The 17,896-nt window shown below is 34.1% G+C and overlaps 1 protein-coding gene across 2 annotated transcripts in view; it reads right to left on the reverse strand.

Annotated features, from left to right (window-relative positions):
- LOC114324363 (sodium-coupled monocarboxylate transporter 1) overlaps nucleotides 1–17,896 on the reverse strand; it is a 90,388-nt gene that overhangs the window by 38,864 nt on the left and 33,628 nt on the right. For both annotated transcript variants that reach the window (XM_028272172.2, XM_028272171.2), the window contains one exon: nucleotides 6,921–7,075. In XM_028272172.2, coding sequence (XP_028127973.1) covers nucleotides 6,921–7,075 — 155 coding nt within the window. The remainder of the gene's footprint in view (nucleotides 1–6,920; nucleotides 7,076–17,896) is intronic.

Raw genomic sequence — 17,896 nt, forward strand, 5'->3', positions numbered from 1 at the left:
CTATATTGAAGAAACATCAACATTTCCTCCTCACGTATGGGCTGAAAATTCTTCGCCTTCACAAAGGACAATAAATGCATATGAGTCTTTTCGCTCTCGTTCTAATGCTTCATTATACAACACATCCAAATTTTAACCAGTTTATTTATGTTCTTCAAGATTTTCAATTAGATACTTATATCAAACTTCAAAGTATAGATACCGTTGTGAAAGTGTACGATAGAAAAGTGATATTGAGAAAAAACTTAAAGAAAATAATTTGAAATAACTATAAAATAACGGCCTTACCAATTTTGAATTTATAAAAAATATATCAAATATGTTGTAAAAAAAAGTAAGCGGGCAGTTTGTAGCAATTTCATATTTACTCTAATGTATGTATTCAATGAAACTTAGTGACCAAATATTAACAAGAGCATAACAATGAAACTTTGTTTTCTTGAATTATTACCAAGTTGCATTTTTAAAAATCATCCCAATTAGAAGTAGATGTGCAAGAATGATTTGTCAACAGTGTCCAGATTTTATGGTATAATCATTACATACTTATATTAATGACGGCCTGTGAGTGAATAGCCTGGGAGTGAATTCAAACATTACCTTTTACGTAGTCAGGTAATATTCATATTTTGGGATTGAAATCAACTCGTCCCAGCCTTCTCATATAGTGTATTTCTCGCTGTGTATTTTCGCTCAAGGTCACGCGCCAGCTCTGGCTTGTCGGATTGAACCTTGGATAAAACCAAGGGTAATAATAGGCAGTTGAAGCGTAGCACTGGCCCTGTTGCCTTCCTTGTATAATACCGTAGGCCCTAGATATAGCAGACTACCCTGTTATAATCCCAAAGTCGCGTTATCGGTATAAAACGGAAGAATATTATTATTATTTTTAAACTGACTTATTTGAAATTACCAGCGCCTCCATAACATTCTCTTGGAATGTCTAAAGCTAAAAGGATTCAACAAAAATGATATCAACATAATGCGAATCAGAGAGAAAAGAATGGAGATGAACAAATTAATAAAAGCGAAACACATTCAGAAGGAAACATGGGCAGACTACTTCCGATCTCTATTTGTTAAAGGCGACGATAATGGACCACCAACACCTGAAGTTACGACAAACGAAGAAATAAACATTGAGGAGGGAGAGGTAAAGGAAGCTTTAAGAAAATTAAAAAATAGAAAATTTCCAGGAGAGGACAGAATATCGAACCGAACTCCTAAAGTACGGAGGACAAGATCTAACTAAACAACTATTAAAACTAATACAAAAAATAATAGAACAAAACAGAATACCGCAAGAATGGAGATCAAGCATCCTAATACCTCTCTTCAAAAAAGGAGACAAATGGGACCCGGAGAATTACAGAGGAATTAACTTATTAAACACAACATTAAAATTAACAACCAAAGTGATAACAAACAAATTGAATGAAATTATAACATTAGCAGAAGAATAACAAGGTTTTAGGTCGGGAAGGTCATGCACTGACGCTTTATTTATAATGAGGCAAGTTCAAGAGAAATCGTTGGAATACAACACACCGGCATATTTATGTTTCGTGGACCTTAAGAAAGCATTTGACAGGGTCACATTAAAGGACGTTATCCATTGGTTATACTTGAGAGAGGTACCTCTAGGAATAATTAAAACGATCGAAAACATCTACCAGAACAACACAATAAAAGTAAAAGTGGAAGATGAACTAACTGACCCAATTGAAGCCGGCAATGGGATAAGACAGGGGATTCCTTAAGTCATTTATTGTTCAACCTGATTATGGACGAAATAATAAAAATAGTAGGATTTCTTACCTACCACTTTCAAAAAATTTTTATTAAAACAATACCAAAAATTAAAAAAAATATGAATTGTCCGGGATTTCAACCCGGGGCCTCTCGATCTCCGGTCACACGCTCCACCACTGAACTATATTCCCTTTGCTTTGACAGGTTACAAGATTTTTCATAAATACTGACAAATTTAATAGACCAAGTGAAGTATACAAAAATACTTTAAATATACTTACTATTATTATAAGATATCTTATTCCCGAGGAAGGCAAATCCAAAGACACAAAAATTATAATAAATAATACATTTACTAAAAACACTAATATATCCTTTTAATGACTTATTTGCGCTGACAGCGCTGATACATACATATCTTGAAAGATTAGCAACGAACTGCATACTGTCTGTGTGCGCATGCGCCCGGCATTATAAAATTTCACTCTCGATCGTAAAGAAGTATAACTTCAAAAAACTTAAAATAATCTGCTATGCGGACCAATAATCAAGTATGCTGCACCAATTCAACATAATCGCCAGAAAATTTAACATATTAATTTCCTCAAAAAGGACAAAATGCATGGTTATAACAGCAGATCTAATAAGATGTAAATCGGAGCTGGAAGGTCAGATAATAGAACAAGTGATGGAGTTTAAATACCTAGGCATCACACTTTCTAGCTACGCAAGGCTCGAAACAAAAGTGGAAGATCAGGTGAATAGAGCAAACAGAGCCGCAGGTTGCCTGAATGACATAATATGGAGAAATAAAAATATCGGAAAAGACATGAAAGCAGAATTTACAAAACAGTCATCAGACCAATAATGACATACGCGGCAGAAACACGACCCGACACAGAGAGGACAAAAATATTGCTCGAAACAGCGGAGGTGAAAACCCTTCGAATAACCGATGGTAAGACTCTATTGGACAGAGCTAGAAGTACAGATATACGATGGAGATGCAAGGTGGATAACATTATTAACTGGGTAAGAAACAGAAGAATAGAATGGAATGACCACATAAGCCAAATGACAACAAATAGGGTAGTCAGGACAGCGAGAGACGGTTCCTCAATAGGAAGACGATCAGTGGGAAGACCACGAAAACGATGTAACGACAACTTACTAGAGGCACATTGAAAAAACAGACAATGTCATGTCTATACAAAAAGAAGAAGAACATAACGATAAATATCTATTGGAACCAACAGGCTGTGGTAACATTAAATGGAAATAGCACGGGCGCAACAGATAAGTAGAGAAGTGAGACAGGGCTGTGTACATTCACCATTACTATTTAAATAATATACTCTGAGTTCTTTACACAAGCACTTGAAAACTGTACAGAAGGGCTCCACATGAATAATGAAAATATAAATATAACATTCGTTATGCCAACGACACAGCCATTATCGCTAAAGAAATACCTCCAGGATAGGCCTCCAAACGCTACTACACTATTTGTGATACTGGGGAACAGTTTGGTTTAAAAAGAAATATAAAGAAAACAAAACCATAGTTTATAGGAGTAAAGTCATAACAAATATCCAGGTAAAAAATAAAGATATTGAACGGGTCGACAAAATGAAATACTCGGGAGCCTGAATTACTGAAGGTCTAAATGAGAGATCAGAAATTTGATTAGCAATAGAGCAATCAAAAATAGCCATTTTGAAATTTGTGAGTATCCAAAGACTCAATCTGCAAATCCGATACAGCATGGTAAAATGTTATATGCACTATATCCTTTTTTATGGGACCGAAGCTTGGACTGTTAATGTTGACTTAACGAGAATGCTAGAGGCTTTTGAGATGTGGGAATTTTGAAAATACCATGGACCGATCATATTACGAACGAAATGGTATTGCACAGCATGGAGAAAGTTAGCTAATTTGATGCCCATACTTAGAAACAAGTACGAATTTTTGCAGCTGATTATAAAGAATAAGCTGAGAAATCTCAGAGAATGGTTTGGATGCAGCTCAACTGAACTCTTTCGGGCTGTAGTGTCAAAAGTGAGAATAGGAATGATGATTGCCAACCTTCGTCGCGGAGATGGCACGTAAAGAAGAAGATAAAGAATAAAATGCCATACATATACAGTCTTACAAGAGAAAATGTGTGTTATATAATCTTCCCTTACAGATATTTCATATATACCTACATAAGTATATTAGACATAACGTTTAAACGAATATTCTGCTTTAACAGAGTACCGATCAAAAAGAACCAGCTAAACGATATGATAAGGAGAAGATTTCTTGATCCCGACGTTAATAGGTTTCTTTCATATACAAAGAGGGACCTATGTCTCTGGGAAAGGAAAGTTCAATAGTAGCAATTGTCCTTTTTTCTAGCATCTTCGCTAATACTTTTATGAGCTTCTACGATGAAATTTTGCACCCAATGTCCTCGTGTGGCTTCCTAAAGGCACCGATACAGGTACAAGACGGAATACCAAATGAGCTCCTAAAATATAGAGGGGAAGGTATAACCCTAGAGATGACAAAACTTGTGTCGTAGACGCCGGCTGTGTTTGTACAATTTGTTGTAAGACAATAGGGAACTTGCACATAAAAATATTTTTGCATAAAATTGTTAATTTATGTTTAAAAGCGATAAATTCAAAATATTACGTCTTAACAATTAATAGTGTACGTACAACAACTGATTATAATTCCGCGCCCGAAATTACCGTTTCAAACAACTTTAAAAGCGCGCGCTTGGGTCTGACGTCACCAACCATGATATTTACCACGTTTCTCGTTTGGCTACTGCCTAGTGCCAGATGTGCACTCTGCAGATAATATCTTATAAAGATTTTCATGCATTCATAATATTATTTTTAGTTTAGGGAAATACATTTTTATTTTACAACATAGGTATCTCAAATGCCAAATTATATTATAAAGTTTGAACAAAATTAAATACCTACATTAATATCATATTTCTTAAAAAATGTAAGTACATAGATACTACTAAAAAATTACTTATAAAAAGAAAAATAAAGAATGTTTTATTATAATATATAAATATATATTTAGTTTAAAATATGAATTTCATTCTCACGTAAAGAAATAAAAAATATTTTATGGATGAAACTTTATTTTATCAAATTTTTATTCCATGTATTTTTAATAATTATCAGATCCAAATAGATGCAGGAAAATATTTACACTCCAAAAGTCTTGTGCTATACTAATCAAACTGTCAGTAAGAGCTGCGTCATATTCTATCGAAATATATGTAAATTTTGAATTATTTTTAAAAGTGAGTATCTGGTACGCAAAATCAACACTTTTTTTTTCAAATAGAAACATTATTTGCAACTGTACTTTTGCATTGTACATTGTAACATTGGTTATTTGGTTGTCTATTGGTTATTAAATGTTCCAAATGTATGTACTTCTGGTCGTAATATTTTGTAATAAACAAAACTAAAACCTATAATTTATAAATATTTTAAATTCATAATAAAGAAGAAAGAAAATAAAAATAACTTAAAAATAAACAAAACTTTTAGTAATAAAAGTCAGAGTAACTAAAAACTATTGTTATAAACAATTTAAACGTGTTTATTAATAATACTTATAATAGGTACCTACTTATTTGCCTCCTCGCATTTCTCCAATAGAATAACTTTCACTGCTTTTTATAAAATTTGCCACCATGAAGAAATCAACTACTGTAGATTGTCAGATTAACTTTTTGAAAAACCCTAGTCAGTCATATTATACATTTAAAAACACTACTTTATAAAGTAGCACTCAAAATGATCAATTTCAGTTTGAAACTAAATATACTCATTATGGAACTATACAAGAACACAAATACCTTGGAATTTCCAATTAAATAATATGATTAAAATGGAATTAATACAATCCCCAAAACAACCTTTTTTGAACTTTTATTTACAATCAACTTCTACATGAGAGTTTTAAGTAAACGTGAATGAATTTGTAAATAATTTCGAAATATCCTAGCGGTTTTGTTGTCGACTCATAGAAATCTAGAAGGTAGACGTGGGTCGTGACTCGTGACGTCAGACCCGTTTACGCGCCTTTGAAGAAATTTTAATTTTATAGCTTTTTCAATGTCTCGTAATAAACAATATTTGTTTTTTTTGCATGCATGCGTTTTATGATCATGTTACCTTATATTTTTTAATATTATTTTAATATTTAAAAATATATGCAAGTTCCCTATTTACAGAAAAGACCACTGAAATTAACAAATCGACATATTTATACTTACGACCACATTTAAGTCGGAGATGTCAAAAGAGATTTACCAATCAATATTATATAAACCATCGAAAATTAATAATAACATCTAAAAACCAGACTTTAGAAGATAGGTCTAAAAACGAAGAAGAAGAAGAAGACATTTATTAGAATTATTTCCCGAAATTCTTTAAAAAATAATCAAAACAAGGAGATTTGTAGATTATTCTCATATTGCTACGGTTGTAGTTGTATATTTAATCGGTTTCTTAAATCTAATAAATGAAATTTAATATCATACAATTTAATATCATAGGTATGTACATACATTATATTTATTATATCGTAAGCTATATAAATGCAGTCATGCAATTATAATATACCGCAATTATATTATAATATACAATATAAAAAATGATTCGTTAGAGAATACATTGCTTGTATGTCGTAAATATCCCAAAATAAATCTTAATTATTTGTTCGCACAATATTAAGGGCTAGGCGCCAAATTTCGCACCAATCTGTTTTAAATGCATTCATTTTTTGAATTCTGTAAAAGCTAATAAGTATTTTTTTTAAATTTAAACGCAGAATGAAAGATTACATTATTACCGAATGCCGAAAGTCTCTTAGAATAATCAAAAAATTATTTTGAATGAGATATTTGAAATTAAAAATCACACAAAATTTTCTCTTTTTATCAACCCTGTAACTTATAAAAAATAAACATTATAGAAGTTTTCGGTGACTTTCGGCCCTGAATAATAAAGCAATCTTTCATTCTGCGTTTAAATTCTTCATAAATACTTATTAGTTTTCTCAGGATTCCAAAAAAATTAATGCATTAAAACACATTGGCAAAAATTTTTACGTCTATGCCCTTAAAGTAATAAACTTACTTAGGTCCCTCTATTCTATCGCTATTCCAATTTCTGTCTAATACGGTTCCAATGCCACCTATATCAATAGTTCCTTTGATCACAACCAAGAGGATTGCTCCGAACATAATAAATATTTGAATAACATCTGTCCAAACTACTCCTTTTAGACCACCCTATAATATTAAAAAAATATCGTTCATTGAAATTTAGACCAGTCATAATATTTCAATCAAAGAAAATATCAACTTTGTGAAAACATTGAAAGAAGAAAGATGAGAAAAAGGCAAAAGGTGGAACAGTGAATATATGAGAGAAAAAATGAAATGTTAACGTAAGGTTAGAGAATATGGAAGTATAAAATTTGTCAAATTGTATAACAAAAACACATAACATTAATATTGATAATATTGATATCTTTTTAAAACCGGCTACAAGAGAAAGAAATTCGGCAGGTAGACAAGCCATTGCAATGTTAAACCATTGCTTGATAAATATAGAGATTATATATTTATCAATCTTGTATATTTATCAATCAACGGTTAAACACAGATGATGCTATATAGAGTAAATACAACTGGCAACCAATTTGGACTGAAGATCAATAGAAAGAAAACTAAATTTATGGTGATCAGTAAAAAGAACATTCAACATATCGACCTGAATATTGAAGCCGAACGTATTGAAAGAGTACACCGATTTAAATATCTGGGATATACAGTAAATGATAAGTGGGACCCAGACGTAGAGATTAGGATCCGAATTGAAATAGCAAGATCCAAATTCATAAAAATGAGAAAGCTCTTAAGCAACCGCAACCTAAGCGTTAACCTCCGATGGCGCGCCACAAAATGCTATGTACTCTCTACGCTACTTTACGAAGTAGAAGGGTGGACGTTAACAGCAGCAACTATAAAGAAGTTAGCGGCTCTAGAAATGTGGCTGTATCGACGCATACTGAGAATTCCTTGGACAGACAGAGTGACCAACACAGAGGTATTGAGAAGAATGGGTAAAGAGTTGGAATTGTTAACAACTGTTAAAAGGAGGAAAGCGTCATACCTGGGCCATGTGTTCCGTAATGATAAGTACAGTCTGCTACAGCTTATCGTCGAAGGCAAGATTGAAGGTAGAAGAGGTTTGGGCAGGAAGAAGAAATCCTGGCTGAGAAACTTGAGAGAATGGTTTCAAATACCAGAAGCTGCGAACATAATACATGCGGCACAAAACAGAGAAACCTATCGTTTGATGGTCGCCAACCTTCGGTAGAAGACGGCACATAAAGAAGAAAGAAGAAGGTTAAACACTAGCTTATGGTACCTATCCACAAGCAAAGAAAATAAAATAGGATATACATATAAGATTATAGTCTATCACTTTGTACACCTGTGAGGTATGGTCATTTAATGAAAGAACACTGGTAACGCTGAGAGCAACCCAAATGGATTTTTAAAGAAGAGCGGAAGGAGATAAAGGATTAACAGCAAATGCATTAGAGGAATAATATGAGTCAAACGAATAATCATAGTTGGCTTATTCATGTCCTACTGTGTGGAGTAGAAGCGTGGACTTTAACTGAGGCTATGCTTAAACGCTTAACAGCATTTTTAGATGTGGATATACAGACGACTACCAAAAATAAGATCGGTCGACAGATTTAGAAATAAGGAAGTCCTTAGATGGCTGAACCAAACAGCACAACTGGTCAATATAATAAAGAGACGCAAGCTGGAATACTGCGGTCACATTATGAGACATGCTAAAAGATATGATCTTTTAAATCTGGGCCCGGATTACGTACACTCGATACGCATCGTATCCGCCATGTTTTACTGTAGCGCCTTATGGAAAAACATGGCGGATACGATGCGTATCGAGTGTACGTAATCCGGGCCCAGATCATTCAGGGAAAGATCCAAGGTAGGGATGCTCGATATACATCGATGTATCGAAAAACATCAATCCGATACATCGGATACAGTGATACATATTTATGATATATCGATGAATTTTATTCGATGCATCGAATAAACTTTGTCAAATTCAAGTCATCTTTTCCAACCAATCCTCTCTTTGTTTCATTCTGTTTTAGGTCAAGCGCAGAGTTGTTTTAGTCGTCTTTTTTTCTCCTGCCTTATTTCTTGCGGATAATGGCATTAACTCCCTCCACAGCACACCCCCACCTAGCAATGCAAGTTCCGTGTTAACGAATGAAACGACGATTGTCGCATCAGCCAGTGGTCGGGAGCGTAACTATGTGCCATATGGCGGTATATTCAAAAGACCTGTAAAATTAACTGGGATTGAGAACTCATTTTAATGTAAAGGATAATCAATATAACCTTAAAATAACAAAAGAAAACAAAATTCTTATCCTATACGATAATATTTATATCGTTGATTGATAAAAATATACCTGTATGTATTTATCAATCAACGTTTATAATTCGTATACTATTTGGATTTTCTTGTGTTATTTTGAGGTTATATTTATTTTCCATTACATTAAAATGCCGAAGTGGTTAAGAAATTACAGAATAAAACATAGAATACAATCTTTATTTATAAAAATGTTTATATGTATGTTCATAAAATATGTTTGTTATCAATTATCAATGTAAAAACTTAAAACACAACTACCTTATTACACATAATATACAATATTTACACAATATTATTTATTCATCAGTTTAAACCACACCAAAATTGTATACATTTGGAATAAAACAACTGCTGTAATTCACTTTACACTTTTTGTTGTTGGATAGTTGGATGCACTATTTTGCACTATTTAAACGCTATTTATGAAAAATAAAACAAATAAATATGGCGTCGTATTTTTCTCAAGGAAATGAAAACTGACAAAGAAAGTGACAGAACGAGCGAACGAACAACGTGCAGAAACCTGCAGGAATGAGACTAGTAGTGCCATCCCGTGTTAGGGAGCGAACTAGCAAACGTGCGTTGACCTTGAAAATCCCTGTTACATTGCTATGTGGGGTTGTGCTGTGACTCCCAGCGTCATAAAGTTAGCGAAACGGTTTTTTCAAAGTCGTTATTTTGACTTCTACCACAGCTCAAAAAATTGCACCTCGTTTGCGGATAATTGCACCATTCAAAATTTCATTTGCGGAGTTTCCGTTTTCGAGATATAAGCAAATCAAAAGTGGAGATTTCGGCGCAGCGCTAAAAATAAATGTCGATATTCAGGGTATAAAATGCCGTAAAGTCACTAAATAACCATATCAAAAAATTGCACCGCGTTTGCGGATTATGAATAAACTGGTTTTAATTGAAAATTGTGAAAATTGAAAATGTTATAAAGGAAAAACGATTTTAATGTTGGTTGCCTATACTGTAGGGGCAAAGGAATGCCAGAATAATTTTCACTTTTGGTAAACCTAAACTGTAAGGCTAAAAGTAGTATGTATCATAGTCAAAATAACTCCTCCTGACTTAAAGGTAATCCCTCCTTTGAAATTTCATTTGCGGATATTCCATTTTTAAGTTATATCAAAATGAAATTTCTCGGGACAGCGCCAAAGTATATATTTCCATTATCGGGATATTTATTAAAAGCTGTAAAAATAACAATAACTATATCATTTAATTTCTTCTGGTTTGAGGATTACGAATAGACCTGGTTTAAACTAAAAATCATAAAGCTAAAAATTTTCCTAAGAAAAAATTTTCCATTTTGGTGGTCCTAAACTGTATTTGCAAAAGTATTATCTGTATTGTAATGTATATCTAAAATGACTGTTTCTGACGTAAGAAAATCCCTCCATTCGAAATTTTATTTGCGGATTTTCCGTTTTCGAGATATAACCAAATAAAAAGTTGAGATTTCGAATATATTTTCATTTTCTGGGTATAAAAAGCCGTAAAATTGCAAAATAACCATATCACCTAATTGCTCCTCGTTTGCGGATTATAAATAAACTGGCTTTAATTGAAAATAATAAAAATTGAAAATTTTATAAAGAAAAACGATATTAATGTCGGTTGTGGTTGCCTACACTGTAGGGGCAAAGGCAAAGGAATAGTAGTGATGTTGATTATAGTTACTTTCGAGGATTCGTTACAAATCGTTACTTTTGTATAAAGTAATCATTTACAAAATAAAAATGTGTACCATTTTTATTCAGTTACAATGTGAAGGCAAAACAATCTTACTTTTCAATTAGAATACGGAGTGCAATCCAGCTCTCTGAATCGAGATTTTTGATTCTTATAGGAATCTCATCGGAGAGAGCTTAGGCTGGTTCTCCATATCCTAACTGACCAGCACCGAGAGCTTTTCCCACACATTGCAACTGAAACAAATAGGGTAGGTGACTAGCGTCATCTGGCAATTGAAAGATGAAGTTTTTCAATCCTAATAGCAACATTAATAATATTGAAAATATTAAAAATATTACTAAAAGATTTTTAAATTGAAAAACTTATTGGTACATTTTCCTGGTGACACCTCCATCCATCCATCCATCCATCCACCCAATGGCACTACAGCCCAAATTGAGCCTTGGCCTCCTTCAACAAGTTTCTCCAATCATTTCGATTTACCGCTGTTCTTTTCCATGAACGCGTTCCCAGGAAGTTCCTGGCATCCTCATCGACTTCGTCTTCCCATCTCTTTTTAGGTCTTCCAACAGGTCTTTTTCCCTGCATTCTTGCATTTAGCAATTTTCTGGGGATTCAATTCTCATGCATGCGGACCACGTGCCCTGCCCACCGTAATCTCTGCAGTTTAGTGTATTGTGCTAGAGTTGGTTCGCTATATTGCTCGTATATTTCTCTATTATACCTAATTCGCAAGTTGTTATTTTCACTTATTGGGCCCAGTATCCTACGGTATATTTTTCTTTCAAACACATCTAATGCATTGGCAGATTTCTGTGTCACCACCCATGTTTCGCAGCCATAACTTACTATGGGCCTGATTATTGTTTTATATACCCGGAGTTTTGTTTTCCGGTGTACGTCTCGCGATTTGAATATGTGGCCCATCGCGAAATAGGCTTTATTTTCCAGCACAAGCCTTTTATTTATTTCCGGTTCTTCTTTGCTTGCAACCAGATCCATTCCTAGGTACGTGAATCTATTCACATGTTGTATATCGTCAATAAAGTGTTGTTGCGCCGGTCTATTTGATCTGGTTTGTATGTATAGTTTTGTTTTATTTGTATTTATTGCTAGCCCTACTGCTTCTGCACTCTGTTTCAACTCAACGTAGGTTTCTTCCGCTTATTTATTGTTCTGCTCATTATGTTTATATCATCTGCGTATGCTGCTAATTGGGTAGATTTGTTTGTAAGTATGTTATTTCCTCTCACCGTCAACCGTCTAATTACATATTCAAGAACAAGATTAAAAAGCGTTGGAGCCAGTCCGTCGCCTTGTTTCAGTCCTTGCGTTATAGTAAACGCATCAGTGATCTGTCCTTGAATACATACCTGTGCTTCTGTTTCTGTCATTGTCATTTGCACTAGTCGTATTAATTTTGATGGTATGCTAAATTCTTCCAATATATTAGGTAGAATTGTTCTATCTATTGAATCATAGGCTTCTTTAAAATCTACAAAGAGATTGTAAACGTCCATGTCATATTCCCATGCTTTGGCTAGTATTTGTTTAACTGTAAATAGTTGGTCAATGGTAGATCTATTTTGCCTAAACCCTGCTTGATATTCACCGATGATTTTTTCCGTGAGAGGTTAATTGAAGTCTTCGATTAAGAATGTTTGTGAATATTTTGTATCCCGAACAAAGTAAAGAGATGCCTCTATAATTCTGACACAACAGTTTTTCTCCTTTTTTATGAATAGGGCAGATTATACTTTTCTTCCATTGCTGGGGGATTTCTTCTTCTATCCATATCTCTCGTATTAGCTGGTACATCTGTTGTGTCAAATTCCTTCCTCCTTGCTTGAGTATTTCTGCCGGTATTTTATCTATTCCCGGTGCTTTATGGCTTTTTTGTATGTGGATTGCCGTTTGGACCTCCTCTAGCTTTGGGGGTCTAGTTAATTCATTTTCTTCTCCATCTTCCCCCAGTTCTTGTTGTTGTACCTCCTGCCATGTCTGCTGCTGCCTCTGTTGTTGTAATGGTGGTTGTGCCCCTTTGTTTGATACTTCCTTAAAATATGTCATCCAGGTTATCTTAATTTCGTCCATATCGCTAAAGATTTCACCCTTCTTATTTTTGCAGAGGCTAGTCTTCGGTTTGTATCCCTGTCTTAAATGTTTGATAAGTTGGTATGAACTACGTGTTTCATCGTTTCCTTAAACTCCCTTTCTATATTTAGTATCCGTTGGTTTTCGTACTTTCTCTTTTTCTGCCTGCACAGTTTATCTGCTCTTCGTCTCTTGTACTCAAATTCTGTTTTTCTCTCTCTAGTACGTCTGAGTATGTAATTCTTATGTGCTTTATTTCTTTCCTGTATAGCTTGTTTGCATTCTTCATCGAACCATGTTTCTTCTCTCCGTTGTGTCTTTGTTCCTAGGACTTCTTTCGCTGTGTTTAGTATGATACTGCTTATGGTGTTCCATTGATTTTCTATTGTGGAGTCTGCTCTGTTTTCTTCTAGTAATTTTTCATCCACTGTTCTCTCAAATCTTTCTTGTACCTCAGGGACTTTTAGGTTATCTAAGGTTAGTTTTTCTTGTTTTGGATATTTTTCCTTTACCTTTCGACTGATTTTGCATCTAAACCGTGTCTGCACTATAGTAGATGGTCTGAGTCACAGCTTGCGCCACGTCTGCTTTTTACATCTAATATACTCGTCGCCATTATTTATTGTGTTTCCCTATGTTTCCCTATTACCCCTATGTACTCTTCTTCTTTTCCGATCTTGGCGTTTGTGTCGCCTATCACCATTTTAATATCGTTTCTTGGTATTGAGTCATAGATTCGTTCTAGATCTTGATAAAAGGCTACCTTAGTGTCTTCTTCCTGTTCATTTGTGGGACAGTGCACATTTATAAGGGTTATGTTAAGAAATGCGTTTTTATCCTAAGCTTGCAGATTCTTTCATTAATGGCTTGAAAATTTGTTATCAGGTGCTTCATTTTATTATCTACGATAAAGGCTACTCCAAATTCTTTATTTCCTTCATCTTTACCGCTATACAGTATAGTGTGTGTTTTAGTGTCCCGGCTACGTTTTCCCAACCATTTAGTTTCTTGTACTGCAGTGATTCCTATTTTATATCTTTTCAGTTCGTGTAGAAGGATCCTCTGTGCTCCTGGTCTATTTAGCGTTCTGACATTCCATGTTCCCAGCATAAATTCCATATTCCGTTGCCAAAGTCGTCGTCTTGATATCCGTCCATTCCGAGGCCTATCTGAAGGTTTCGTAGTAGTACTTTTTTTACAAGAATAGGTTACTGGCCTATCGCCCAACCCCCTTTTCGGAGGACCATTTCTCCCTTCCTCGTCAGCCCTTACCCTACTTTCCACTGGGGTTGGTTACCCAATCTCCGGTAAGGTTGCTCAGGTTCTCCAGGGTTCACCCGTCGGTGACACCTCCAAGGCTTCTACAATTTGCAAGCCAAATGGATGCTGCAGTGAAGACAAAGGGAAGAAATTCTACACTATGCAATTCACATCCCCGTTTGCAGCTTGGTAAAGTTCCAAAGGAAAATGCACCTAGTTACTCTACGGAGTAATACGACTATAAAATAAAAATGTATACCATTTTTATTTAGTTGCAATGCGAAGGCAAAACAATCTTACTTTTCTTACTTCATCTTTCAATTGCCAGATGACGCTAGTCACCTACCCTATTTGTTTCAGTTGCAATGTATGGGAAAGCTCTCGGTGTTGGTCAGTTAGGATATGGATAACAAGCCTACGCTCTCTCCGATGATATTCCAATAAGAATCGAAAATCGCGATTCAGAGAGCTGGATTGCACTCCGTATTCTAATTGAAAAGTAAGATTGTTTTTCCTTCGCATTGCAACTGAAAATGGTATACATTTTTATTTAATACGCTCTGAGCTTCGCTGGTGTCGCTCCTAGCGGATTACTAATGCAACTTTTACCGGTAATTTTTAAATTTATTATTTAATTGTTATCGCTTAATTCTTACAACACAAAAAAGTAATTAAATTGTAATCGATTTTTTAAAGATTTTGCTAACCATTTTAACGTTCTATTAATGAAATATTAATTTCTTACTTCGGATACTTTCACAATTATCGTGTAGATAGCGCTTAGATTAATTTATAATTACATATTACAAAATATTAAAAAAACTTAAAATTCAGTATTTAAAACGTAAGTATATTTAAGGTAAACATACACACCAGAGCTTTGACCAACTAATATTATTTCCTATTAATGTTTTTAATTTCAATGTTTTAAATTAATCACTTTGACATTTATGTCAAATTTTCGGTAAAGGTTTACATACTTGTCACTACTGGCGCTCGCGACTTTTTAATTATCCCCTCTACCTACGAGCTCACAGCGTATGTCGTATTACTCCGTAGAGTAACTAGGTGCATTTTCCGTTGGAACTTTATACCAAGCTGCAGACGGGGATGTGAATTGCATACTGTAGAATTCCTTCCCTTTGTCTTCACTGCAGCATCCATTTGGATTGCAAATTGTAGAAGTCTTGGAGGTGTCACCAGGAAAATGTACCAATAAGTTTTTCAATTTAAAAATCTTTTAGTAATATTTTTAATATTTTCAATATTATTAATGTTGCTATTAGGATTGAAAAACTTCATCTTTCAATTGCTAGAAGTCCCCTACCCTATTTGTTTCAGTTGCAATGTGTGGGAAAAGCTCTCGGTAGCTGGATTGCACTCCGTATTCTAAATGAAAAGTAAGATTGTTGTGCCTTCGCATTGTAACTGAATAAAAATGGTATACATTTTTATTTTGTAAATGATTATTTTATACAAAAGTAACGATTTGTAACGAATCCTCGAAAGTAACTATAATCAACATCACTACTATTCCTTTGCCTTTGCCACTACAGTGTAGGCAACCACAATCGACATTAATATCATTTTTCTTTATAAAATTTTCAATTTTTATTATTTTCAATTAAAGCCAGTTTATTTATAATCCGCAAACGAGGAGCAATTAGGTGATATGGTTATTTAGCAATGTTACGGCTTTTTATACCCAGAAAATGAAAATTTATTTGAAATCTCAACTTTTTATTTGGTTATATCTCGAAAACGGAAAATCCGCAAATGAAATTTCGAATGGAGGGATTATCCTCAAATCAGGAGGAATTATTTTAGATATGGTGGATAATACTTTTGCTAATACAGTTTAGGCCCACCAAAATGGAAATCTTTTTTCTTCGGAAAATTCTTAATTTTTATGATTTTTAGTTAAAAGTTAAAAATTTTAGTTTAGTAAAAAGGTATATTCATATTCATAATCCTCAAACGAGGAGGAATTAAAAGATATGATTATTTAGTGGTTTTATAGCTTTTGATATTTACAAAAAGGAAATAAACACTTTGGTGCGGCGCCGAAAATTTTTATTTTTTATAACTCTAAAACGGAAAATCCGCAAATGAAATTTCGAATGGAGGGATTTTCTTACGTCAGAAGCAATTATTTTAGATATACATTACAATACAGATAATACTTTTGCAAATACAGTTTAGGACCACCAAAATGGAAAACTTTTTTCTTCGGAAATTTTTTAAGCTTTATGATTTTTAGTTTAAACCAGGTCTATTCGTAATCCTCAAACCAGAAGAAATTAAATGATATAGTTATTGTTATTTTTACAGCTTTTAATAAATATCCCGATATACTTTGGCGCTGTCCTGAGAAATTTCATTTTGATATAACTTAAAAATGGAATATCCGCAAATGAAATTTCAAAAGAGGGATTACCTTTAAGTCAGGAGGAGTTATTTTGACTATGGTACATACTACTTTTAGCCTTACAGTTTAGGTTTACCAAAAGTGAAAATTATTCTGGCATTCCTTTGCCCCTACAGTATAGGCAACCAACATTAAAATCGTTTTTCCTTTATAACATTTTCAATTTTCACAATTTTCAATTAAAACCAGTTTATTCATAATCCGCAAACGAGGTGCAATTTTTTGATATGGTTATTTAGTGACTTTACGGCATTTTATACCCTGAAAATCGACATTTATTTTTAGCGCTGCGCCGAAATCTCCACTTTTGATTTGCTTATATCTCGAAAACGGAAACTCCGCAAATGAAATTTTGAATGGTGCAATTATCCGCAAACGAGGTGCAATTTTTTGAGCTATGGTAGAAGTCAAAATAACGACTTTGAAAAAACCGTTTCGCTAACTTTATGACGCTGTGACTCCCTCCTCTTCTCTCATTTTTTCAGCTTCAAACCAGTTTTGATTCAACATGGCGGCTGCGCGTGCGCGTGTCACATGATAATTGACACGCGCATGCGCATTTGATGTTTTATCGATGCATCGAAAACATCGATGTATTAATTCGATGTATCGAAAAACATCGATGCAAGCTTTCCGATTGATGCATCGCAAAAAACATCGATGTATATTTGAAATGAACACCCCTAACCCAAGGTAAACGTGGCCCTGGTGGAAGAACATCATGGCTGAAAAATTTAAGACGATGGTATGGAGAATCGACTACATTATTATTGAGAGCTGCTGTCAATAAAGTCACGATAGCGAATATGGTAGACAACAGGATATCCAACGATCGATAACGGTCATGGAGATAGAAGAAGAAGAAGACTGCTGATCAACAAAACAACTTATCTGATTTGGACACATCCAAGAATTGGATGAACAATACCAAAGGAAATACTAAAACTGCAAACAGAAGGCTAGAGAAAACGAGGTAGACCGAGAACAAGTTGGAGACAAGGAATAGACAAAGAATGGATAGAAAGAGACATAGAAGAGGGCCTGTGGAACAAAGTAGGAAGGCGATTGGAAGTCGAAGAATGGTGGAGAACGTTATCAACAAACATCTAGTAGTGATATATTCAGTATTACT

Source organism: Diabrotica virgifera, chromosome 1, assembly GCF_917563875.1.
Source record: "Diabrotica virgifera virgifera chromosome 1, PGI_DIABVI_V3a".
Classification (NCBI taxonomy): Eukaryota; Metazoa; Arthropoda; class Insecta; order Coleoptera; family Chrysomelidae; genus Diabrotica; species Diabrotica virgifera.